This window comes from Drosophila willistoni, assembly GCF_018902025.1.
Source record: "Drosophila willistoni isolate 14030-0811.24 chromosome XR unlocalized genomic scaffold, UCI_dwil_1.1 Seg105, whole genome shotgun sequence".
Taxonomy (NCBI): domain Eukaryota; kingdom Metazoa; phylum Arthropoda; class Insecta; order Diptera; family Drosophilidae; genus Drosophila; species Drosophila willistoni.
Genome location: NW_025814054.1, coordinates 1,379,006 through 1,390,125, shown reverse-complemented (window position 1 = coordinate 1,390,125; position 11,120 = coordinate 1,379,006). Strand labels below are relative to the sequence as shown.

The following is an 11,120-nucleotide window of genomic DNA, read 5'->3' as shown; positions in this document are numbered from 1 at the left end:
TTACAACATTATGTATGTATAATGAGTCATGTTAAGCTCTTGAATTTGACAGTATTTAACATTATTCGCCTCACTCAACATAATGCACTTATTCAATCAACTGTTTGCCACAGTTCAGCTGCATCATCATGAGCAGCAGGCAACAGCAGGAGCAATGGCACCTGCAAAATGGGCTACCACAAAAGCCAGCTGCTAGTTTACTAGAACACAGCATGTGATGGGTCGCTTGCCTGGTCCAGCAGGCATGATGAGGTTTAGATTGGGCGGAATGAAGTTCAACCACAGACCGGGCTCAGTAAACAGAGACAGCAGGTGGAAAAACCACTGGTGTATCCGACCACCCGGCCGGGCATTCGTTAGGGTTTGCGAGAAATGAATTTTACAAAATTTTTCAACCAGCTTTTTGGGCACAAAATTATTAAGTAAATTTCCAAATTGCATGAGTTCATGCAAACCTAAGTCATTCGGTTGACTTGGTCTTTTTGAAATGGTTAATAGAGAGACATAAATGGCCTTCAGTTAGGATGGAACCAAAACTAAAACCAAATAATGTATGTGCCTTGGGCAGTGTTTTGTCAAATCGACTGCATTGGCATTTGGTTTAGTAACGAAAAATAGGAAAAGCAGCTGTTATTTGGCATACTCTTATATTAATGACAATGAACTAGAAAACTTTAAGAGCTTAAACTTTACTGGCTAAGATTAATTAGAGATTTTGAGAATCTGTTTTTTATTTGCGCTTATTTGGACATCCCCTTAAACATCCTTCAAAATTATGAACTGGCAAATTTAAAGAGGTTTAACTTTTGTAAAGATGGTTAACTGGTTAACTACCTTTTAGTGGTCGCATTCTCCGTTTTACAGTGAAATACCATGAGTTTTGGCCTGCTCTTAAGCCGCAATCTGAAATTACTTACGACAGACAAAGAGAAGGGGAGATAGAGAGCGAGGGAGCGAGACGGGACACCTGAGCGTATGAGCAATAATTTCCACATAATATTACGCATACGAAGCGTTTAACCTTTCTTTTACTTCTTTTTTTTTGTATTGTGGCGAGAGAAAAACAAATTGTGCGCTCAAAAAGCATTTTAAAGTCCTATATATACATACATTTACCTATATATATATATAGTATATATGTATATATGCCATATCAAGAGAGAAAGCCGCAGTAAAAAAACTTTTGCTCGATAAGAGTTTTTTAATTTGTCTAAAAACGTAAGCTGAGCGCGGAGTTCAATGGGGGAGGAGAATGAAGAGAAGAAAGGTGAGGAGAAAAAGTATGTGTGTGTGTGTTTGTGTGTGTGTGTGTGTGTGTGTGTGTGTGTGTGTGTGTGCGTCTGTGCCTGGAGGTGTAGGGGCGTGTCTGTTAGGCGCGTAATTTATGCGCAATGAAAGCACTGGGATTAAGGACAAAGGTAGCACAAGGCAGCAGCTCAGAAAGCAACAAAGAGGCGTGGCAAAAAGAGGCGGCGGCTGTGGCGGCAACACACAAAAAAAAAGAGTCCTTCGCCTTCTTCTTCGCATTACCTTTCGCCTGGCAGACAGGTGTGACAGGCAAACCGGAAAATTAGCGGAAAGCGTCAAAAGCGTTCCCCAAACGGCAATGTCGCAGCATGTTTCATCTCCCTATCTCCCTTCCCGCTCCTCTGCTTTGATTCACCACTCGCGCAACGGTTGACTTTTTGCATAACCACAGAATCAACAGCAGCGGCAACAGCAACAGCAACAACATCCACCAAGCAATTCCAGTAACTAACTGCTGAAAATGTGCGCGTAGTTTGTGGCCTTCATTGTATTTGTTGTTTGCCGTGTTGACAAATACGCCGCAGGATAAGTCGCCGTTTCTTGTTTTTTTTTTTTTTTGTTATTTCCTACTTCCCCTACCCCCTTTCTCTACCATTCTTTGCTATTCTCTCTATCTCTATATCTATAGTTTGTCTGTGGTCCATGGTCCATGGGTCAGGTAATTACCTGAGCTTTTTGCCTATTATATGACCACGTTGTTTGGCAGTTTCCTTGCGGCTAACAGTAACAACAAGAACTGAACAACACAAACGAGCATTTTGGGGTATACTAACTTTCTGCTCAAAGATGTCATTACTATTTTTAGAATCTACCAAACAAAAATATTCTCTTTATGGTCGGCCATAGATAAATTTAAGAAAGCAGCCTTTAAATTTTAAATACATTCAAAGTGGCCGTGTTTAAAAATGTTTAACCTCTTTATGTTTCTAAAATTTACTTACAAATAAAATTTTTGTAACATCATTTTCCATATTTTGTATTTTGTTGCCTACTTTTCGGAGTTGACGTTCGCCTTTAAAATGCTTAGGCTCACGTCGCTTGCAATTGTTAGGTGACCACGTTTTAAAAACATTTCACATATTGATTGGCTAACATTTAAAACTCACCTATGCGAGGGTATTTAAAATTCGTTAAACAACTTTGAAAAGATACCCTCTCTGCGCTGTGCTAGAGCATTTTAAACGTTTAATTTTAAGCCACAATTTCAAGTTTTGTTGTTTTTGTCATGTTTTTTTCGTTTTTGTCATGCATATCAAACATTTCATGGGCAGTGATGCCTGCCCCCCAGCCTGTATATCCATTGCTTTGTGGGTTTCTGTTTCCCCTCTCTTGACTAGCTCGCCTCCCTGTTGCAGGCTTAAGTAGTCATTGTTTTTAGTGTTGTTATTGTTTGTGTTTTTTGCCTGCGGCTTTGACGCAGCTTAAAATTGGATTTGCGTTTTTGCTTTGACATTGTTTCTTGTTGTTTTTTACTGGTCCTTTCTACCTACACATACACACACACAAACACACACTGGCGCATACCTATACACCTACATTTGTGTAAAAATGTCACTTTAATAACTTTTTTCTGGTTTTGTTTTTTACACGTTTTAATTGCTCTGTCCTAGCAGCTGGCGGGAATATTTTTGCATACCCTTTCTATTAGAATACACTCGGCTTGGGTAGTAATCAATTCCAATTTCATTAGTATATATAATATAGGTATACATATATCGAAACAATTAAAATCAATTGACGAGTCTATTTTATCTTCAAATCGAACAAAAATTTCTACAACAATTATTTCTATTGAGATTTTATTGGATTGGATCTTTGTTGTGATAGGGTATTGGAAATGTCTATAAGTTTGGCGAGTTGACTTGGTTCTCAGCTTTACTTATACTTTTATTTTTTGTTCCTTGTTATTTTTTCTCGTGTTTTTGTGTACCTACTTCTGTTGAATTTTTATTTGTGTATTTTTAGACGTGCTACAAATCTCTAAAGCATTCAGTTTTAGGTTTTTATGACTGCGAAACATGAAAGACTCGTACACACTCGTACACACATATAAGAGAAAGAGAATCATGAACAATGTGTGAGATTTCGCACGTTGTTAGGCAAGGCAATAAAAAATATAAAAAAAAATAAAAAATAAAACTCGGCATATAATAGACAATTGGAAAACAATTTTCAAATTTACGCAGCCATTGAGGGAAATCGTATTTCTAATTTATAATTTGCTTTTTTGGGCCAAATAATGCGGGCGGGTGGGCATTGTCATGGTCGAACACGCAAATAATTTGCAGGCAGAGGCGACTTGAAAAAGTTACGACTCTGTGTTCAAGGGCATTAAATTAGCAGTTTGTTTGCTACCACCACTCTCGGTCGCCTCTCTCTTCTCACTTCTTGCCAGCCTGGCCCGCCTGGCCTGCCTTATCCTCGGACTTGGCATCCTTGAACACTAAACTTTTCTTCCTAAGCTGCTTAGAATTGCAGCGGCACCAACACCAACACCACCAACAGCAGCTAGGAGAGCATTGTGTAACAAAGTTTTCATCCAAGTCACAACCGCAAAGTTATGGCCCGAGAACACAGAAAAGTTAATTCTGAATCGTTGCGCCTGTCGCTATGCAGCACCCTTTGTGCAAAACGATTTGCAGGGTATTAGAGAATGGAATATGCCAGACTGAACCAATTCATCTTTAACTTTATTGAAATCCTCTCAAATCTATTTAAAGCTCACGCTAGAAAGAAGAGCAAATTATATCGCTTTATTTCAATATCGATGTCTAACTAATGGAATGGAAATAATATTATATTTAGGCATTAATATTTCCAGTCCATCGAATCAGTCAGCAACTTTTTGGAGCAGGAGCAAAGAATCGTTGTATAAACTTATTAACTTTACATAAAAACTGGGTCAACTTTGCTATAAACCAAATCTTGAACATTAATTTTTTCATTAAAATACCTGTTAGTAATATTTCTTCTTACATTCTTTAGCATTAAGGTTATAAGAGAGAAAGTTTTTGTTGAAGGAGTTTTCCAAAAATGAAAAGGCAAAAGTAAATGAAAAATGTTGTGCTGTGCTTATGTATTATATGTACATAATTTCATCAAGCTTAACTAAAGTAGTTTATCTCCTCCTTTGTACCTCTCTCGAAATATCTAATGAATTCGTGGAGTAAATACAATGTTTGCTCATTCTATGCCCAAGTATTAGACAGTCGAGCTTGAACACACTCGTTTCTTTCTGTTTTTACCTCCCTTCAATTAAACGCACGAATGAAAATGCAACAACAAGAACACTAAAACAAACATCAGAGCTATAAAAATTGTTTGTAATTATTTGCACAAAAATGCTTAATTGTTTGCATTTTACAATGAATTTGCTGCTGTTGTTGGCAAATATTGACAGGACCAAAGAAAAAAAAAAAAAAAGCAAACATGAATGGCGAATGGCGGATGTTTCGCCTGTGGCGCAAATTATCACCCAGCGTGTGAAAAAAGAAGCAGCTAGCATTCGCCTGCTACCTACTCCGGCTCGCCTCCTTCCGTTTACCGCGCACCAGAAACAGCAGCAGCATCTTTGTTTGGCGTTTCAATTAAATAAATAGGCTTATTTTTTATGGGGCGCCAAGGAAATTTAAATAACGAACGAGAAAATATCCAACAAAAAATCTCGCATAAAAAAAAATGCCATGTGGAGGAGTTTTCTGCCAAAACATTGAACCAGTTTTAAAATAGGCACACTGGCAAACATGTGTGTTTGTGTATTTGTATGTATGTGTAAGTGTGTGAAGTGGAGGATGGAGTCAAAATGGGAGCGGATGGAGGACAGACGACTGCAGCTTTTAGTCAAGTCTCTGGTTGTACATAAAAAAAGTCAACAGACAAACAAACAAACAACATGTAAATTATGAAAAATGTACTAACAAAGCAGCACACAGGCACACACTTAGTCCACACACACACAGACAGACAGACACACTCCCTCAACTAACAGAAAAAAGGATATTTTTCATATCTAAAGGATTAAGAATTTCAAGTTGATACTTTCCCACTCAAGTTTTAAGTAAAACTTTTTCCTACACACTTTGTATTCAATCAGTCAATTTGCTACCACTATACATACAGCTAGTAGATATAATAAAATGTTTTTTTCTAAAAGCTGTTTAAAACAAATCACGTAATGTAACATACAACAAATTTTAAGGGATATAAGTAATTTAGTTTTGGTATATGTATATATGTTCCTGAAAACAAATTCTTTATGAATAAAAATACTTTTTGAAAGCTATTTGATATTATGCGAATAACTAAAATACATATAATTTTCTACCTTAGTTCGTTTTAATTGGTTACTTTTATTAACTACAACTATTTTTCAAGCATTATCAATGCATTGATAATTACATAGCAATGTAAGGATACGTTTTTCATATTTGCATACATTTATTATCACTTGTAAATGAAGTTACAGTAATTTGAAGTAGACATATACGACTGAAAAGACCTTCCTGCAATACATTTCATTGTGTTTAAAAAATCAGTTAAAGCAATTCATATTGATATTAACAACTTACCCGATAATTGAAAATCTATGCATTTGGATTTTGTGGCAAATCGCTTTCAATTGCCCCGCTCTGAACCTGATCGTCCTGATCATCATCATCATTATCGTCGTCATCGTCATCCATGTCCAGTTTTTGGTCAAGTGTACGCTTTTTCCATTCATTTAAAAGGATCATTTGATGCTTCTCATGATCGGTTAGTGGACCACACTCGTAGACATTTCGATAGCGTCCATTTGTAAATAGCAGAGAGGTACTTTGTGACGGAATTGAGATTGGCAGCCAGGGATTTAACAGCGGTCCATAGCGTTGACGTAGCTGCAAGTTCCAATTATTCTCATCGTCTTCTGAATCAGTTTCGGGTATACGAATTGGTGGCACAGAATTCGAGAGAGAATCAGACATGGTGGGCGAATAACTCTTAAATTTAAATTTAAATTTTTTTTAGCAACAAAAAAGAAAATTATTTTCACTCTAGAATTTCGATGTAAGAAATCTGTGTATATACAAGATATTCTATATGGCATAAAGAACAAGGCTGACTTCAAAATGAAAAGCAAATGTGATTTAAAAGTGGAGAAAAAAAAAATATACACATTTAGATAATTTAAAATTCTTTGGAATTAATAGAATTTTAATCCTCTATAGAGTTCTTTTACTGTTTACGGAAAGTTATATTTAAAGGGCTTTAAATTTAGAGATAATTTACATTAAATTTTGTTCCTGTTGGACACGCCCTTGTACCGCACTCATATACACAGAGAGAGAGCGAGAGAGAGATAGATTGGTGTATGTATGAGTGCTATATATGTATGTACATATACGTAGTGTAAAAGGAATGTATGCACATTTTGAATTACTGCGTTTCGTTAGCCTTCTTGATGTTGCTGTTTTCATAGACACTCTAGTGCCCCAAAAAGTGTTGCTGGTCCATGTAGGCATTCAATGGCAATAACCACGCCCGCGCAACTCTTTTCCACATCGTCCCGCTGGTAACCAAACCTCATCAACTTTCAGTTCAGCCTGAAAAATGTGCACCTGTTTTGTTTATTTTGACTGCGTTGTGTTGCCACCTGCCACCTGCCACCTGCCGTGGCGTTTGAGTGTGTGGCTGGGTGTGTCTGTGTGTATAGCGCATAAAAGTAGGCAACACTTTTTAGCACGTCGTTCGCTTGGCTCTGGCTCATTTGTTAAAGTTTTAGTTGTAGTTTTTGTGTGTTTTCGGGTTTCTGTTTCTGTTTCAGTTTCAGTTAGAAAACAAACAAAACGAACCGAACTCCATGAAATGAACTCATTACAAAGTATGTCCGCCGGCGATTGAATAGATTTTAAAATTCCACAACAACTTTTGACTGCAGCTTAACTTACAGGGTTACGCTTAATTAAATGTTTAATTCTCAGCCACCGCCTCCCATTACCACTACACCCTTTACGCCCATTCAATTAGAGTCAGGGGAATTAAAGAAAGAGCAAACTGTGGGCCAAGAAGGGGCAAGATGAGTCGAGATGGTGGAAGTCAGTCGTCAGTTTGTTTCTTTTGTTCACAATGCAACCGGCAGCTAATCAGTTGAGAAAATTTCCTCTAAGATGCTTAACGCAGGGAAACAAAAGCGAGAGACCGAGCCATACCGCCCTTTGGGGCACTTTAATTAGCCGCACAAACAAAAGAAAAACTTTGTATTTGCCAACCAAGCGTGAAGAAATGAAGACGAACGTGAAGAATCAGGGAAACATAAGGTCAAAAGTGCCAATACAATGTATAAATATAAATGAGCAGTAACAACAAATTCGAGTTGGGGCTAAAAGGTTGGCCCCAATAGGGTGTTAAAGGTAGGGCAACGAGCTTGCTTAATTATTACGCCTCATTGCGGACTTCCGGAACAAAAAGAGCGAAAAAAAGGTAAAATGGCAGACGGCTTAAGTTATTAATATATTTCCCCTCATCAATTCATGTTGCATGAACATTGGCATCAATCACAAAATATAAAATGGAAGAAAAGGTGCCGCATTTTATGGTTGCCAAATTAATCGCAATTGTATTGAGATTGATGACCGAATTGGCATTTCTCTTTTTTATTATATTTTTTGTGTTGTTTTTTTTTTTTTTTGGGTTGTGTTTCAGAAGTGGACAAGCTGTCCCAAGTTATTTTTTTATTTTGGTCTGCAGCAATTAAAATGTTTGCTGTGTGTGCAAAAGAAAGGATCTAACGACCCAAACCGAACTAAAGCGGTCGAAAAAACAAACTGCTACAAAGCGAAATTAACAGGGAAAATATTTATTTATTTCATTTATTTATTTATTTATTTTTATTTATTTATTTTATTTATTTACTTTAACAAAAAAAAGGCAAATAGAGTAAGAAATATATAGGGCAGAATGTTTGCAGAATTCACAGCAACGAATATATCTATACGCTTTTATACTTTTTTTGTTTTCAAAATGTTTCTCTTATCTTTAGTTGGTCCTACGGTACGAGATTTTTGCAAGGCTTTTCACTAACCAACATCGCGTATACGTGATGTGTAAATTTTTGTAGCATACTTTTCAGGTGACATTTTAATTATTTGCCAGGTGTATAAAGAAAAATATTCTCTTTGTATCTGAAATTGCTACACGTTGATCATTGAAATTGTTGAAATTGTTTTTATAAATCGAAATTGGGATGGGAATTAGGTGACTCAGCTGGAAATGTCTTCATTTCGCACACACACACACACACATACTCAGTTTGTCTTGCAAAAGTCATTTTCAATCTCTTTTCAAGCCACAATAATTGAATTATGAAACGCCGCAGGCAAGAAACCACAACAGCAATGCGGGTGTCTTTCCACTTACTTACAAAAACCCTAAACAACTCGAAATCTCCACCTCAAACGCACAGCAGCACCCTACGTTTCAATCCAATGTTCTCTCTTGATCCCTCTCTTTCTCTACAATTTTAATGGTTTTATGAACATTACAGCAAATTGAATAAGGTTAAAGTTCCGTTCATGATGTCCCATTTCCAAAAGATTACGCATGCTTTTAAAAATCGTCTCCGGAAGTTAAGTTGCCTTTTGCCTTGAACTCAGTCAAGTGTTGAGACGGCGTTGGCGTCGTCGCCAGCGTCGGCGGCAGCATCAGCGTTGTAGGCGGCCCATATAAAGACATTTTGTGTGAGAAACTTTTCCCGACTGCAATTTAACTAAAAGCCGTCATAACATTTAAGCAAAAGAGCGCAAAAAGGTGTTGGCCATTCCAACAGTAACAACAGCTGAAACGAATAGACCCATAATCATACGGGATAGCCTTTTGGTATAAACATTTATGTAGCCACTTCTTCTTCTTTTTCGTCTGTCCCTTTCTTACATCCTGGCCGCCATCGACCCCCTCGTTCTTGCTAGGATTTTTACTACAAATCCAATTGAAATCGTTGCTTTTTGCGGACACAAATCCATTTAATAACCAACATAAATACAAGTTAAATGAAGCTTTACGACTTCTCTCCCTGTGTGTGTATGTGAGTAAGCAGCACCACAGGAAACTACCATACTATACCGTATATGTATGTATATATAGATATATATGCTTGTAGAATCAAGAGTGAAACTTTTTCACACACGTATGCAAATGTCTGAGTAAGAGACTTTGTGTGTGTTCGGTGTATCTGTGTATATTGTGAGAGTGTCAATTCCCGCAGCGACATTTTATGGAGCGAAAGAAACCAAACGAATGCTGAGACAAGTCTTGGCAGTTATATTAGCGAGGGAAGGTTCAAAAATTTGCATTTTCGCTCGAATACAATAAAGTTAAAGTGCTTTATACTGCGAATACATTAAATCAAGCTCCTTAAAACAAATTTGGTTGTTATTCCGGATTTGTAGCTGTTGAATGAAGTATACTTTGATATAGGTAAACAATAAGCCCGCCTAATAATCTCTCTATTATTTTTTGATGGCAGCTCAAACTCATCTCGCATTTATCTATCAAAGTCCCATTTTTATGCTGATTAACCTAAACAACTCTCGATAAGTTCTGTGGTCCCCACAATGTAATTGAATAAAAATATGCCTCCGTTCAATAGAAAACTATATTTATATATATGTACAAATATATATACTAGATATATACATAAATATCTTTGGCTATCCACTTGTGGCCTCCTGTTTGTGGGCCATAAAAACTAATAAACTTGACATAAATAAGTGGTAACAGTTCGGTAGGAGTGAACACAAGTAAGCCAAACAGGTTTCTTCTTATACTTAAATTCATATAAAGGGCAACAGTTTTATTTTTTTGGTCTGTGCTCTTAACCAACAGCTGTGTGTGTGTGTGTTTATGTGAAATGAGAGAATTATGTGTAATTGCATTTTATTGCCATAAATAAAAGTTTGAATGAGCTTCATGGCAAGTATGGGCTTGCCTTGCCCTTTTTTTTTTTTTGTATTTTCCATCTCAATTAGGAAACAGTTGCAACTGTTGTTGAGATATTTGAGCAATTTCCACAAGATTTCTTAATTAAAAACTTGCTCCGTCTTCGTCTCAGTCTCAGAGTCCCAGAGCCTCTGAGTATCTCAGTCTTTTTCTATCTCTCTCTCTCTTTCTCTCTCACTCTCTCATTCTTATTCGCTGAGGTGTCAGCAACAATGAAAATATTTTCTGCTTACCCGTAAAGTGTTTTCTCTATTCTTTTTCCCCTTTCCTTGGTATTTTTTTTTTGGTTGTAAGTGTGTGTTCGGTTATTCGTTGGTCTTTTTTTTTTGGCAATTTGCTTTTGCACATTTTTCTTCATTTACTTTGCAGCGGAATCTACGAAATTTCATTTGCAGTTATGTTGCTATTTTCTAGGGTAAAATAACAACAACAAAAACAAGACACACGAAGGGAAAAATGGAAAATGTGGCACACGTTCGTTCAGTCGCTAGCCTAAAATATATTTGCCAAGCGCTTCACTTTGGACGCACAGTCAAACAATTTGCTTTTTCGGACCCAAAGAAGCGAAATATTGTACATAGAGTCAAAAGTTATTATTGTGGAGATGGAAGTTGGACAAGATGGCGATGGGCGGGGAGAGAGAAGAGATGGGCAGATGGACCTTCTTCCTATTCCTCTTTTCACAGACCTCTGTTATTCACTTTTTGTGTGTATGTGTGCGTGTGTGTGTACAGACTTCAGTTTCATTTGTGTGTATCGGTGTGCCTAATGCCCGGCGACTGCGACGACGACAACGACGACAATGAGACGACGACATTGTCCGTTCAACAATTTGTGAACGC

At 37.1% G+C, this 11,120-nt stretch overlaps 1 protein-coding gene across 1 annotated transcript; it reads right to left on the bottom strand.

The window, feature by feature from the left end:
• Window positions 1-5,721: 5,721 nt before the first annotated feature.
• LOC6645020 lies at window positions 5,722-6,401 on the bottom strand. The gene is made up of 2 exons (XM_023177220.2): window positions 5,877-6,401; window positions 5,722-5,810 (listed from the first exon to the last, which is right to left on the bottom strand). Exon 1 carries the CDS (start codon window positions 6,267-6,269, stop codon window positions 5,892-5,894), a length of 378 nt encoding a protein of 125 aa, XP_023032988.1. The 5' UTR covers window positions 6,270-6,401; the 3' UTR covers window positions 5,722-5,810; window positions 5,877-5,891.
• Window positions 6,402-11,120: the final 4,719 nt, after the last annotated feature.

What these genes read in the sequence shown, in the direction of transcription:
- LOC6645020 (XM_023177220.2), bottom strand. Translation starts at nt 6,269, where the DNA reads ATGTCTGATTCTCTCTCGAATTCTGTGCCACCAATTCGTATACCCGAA.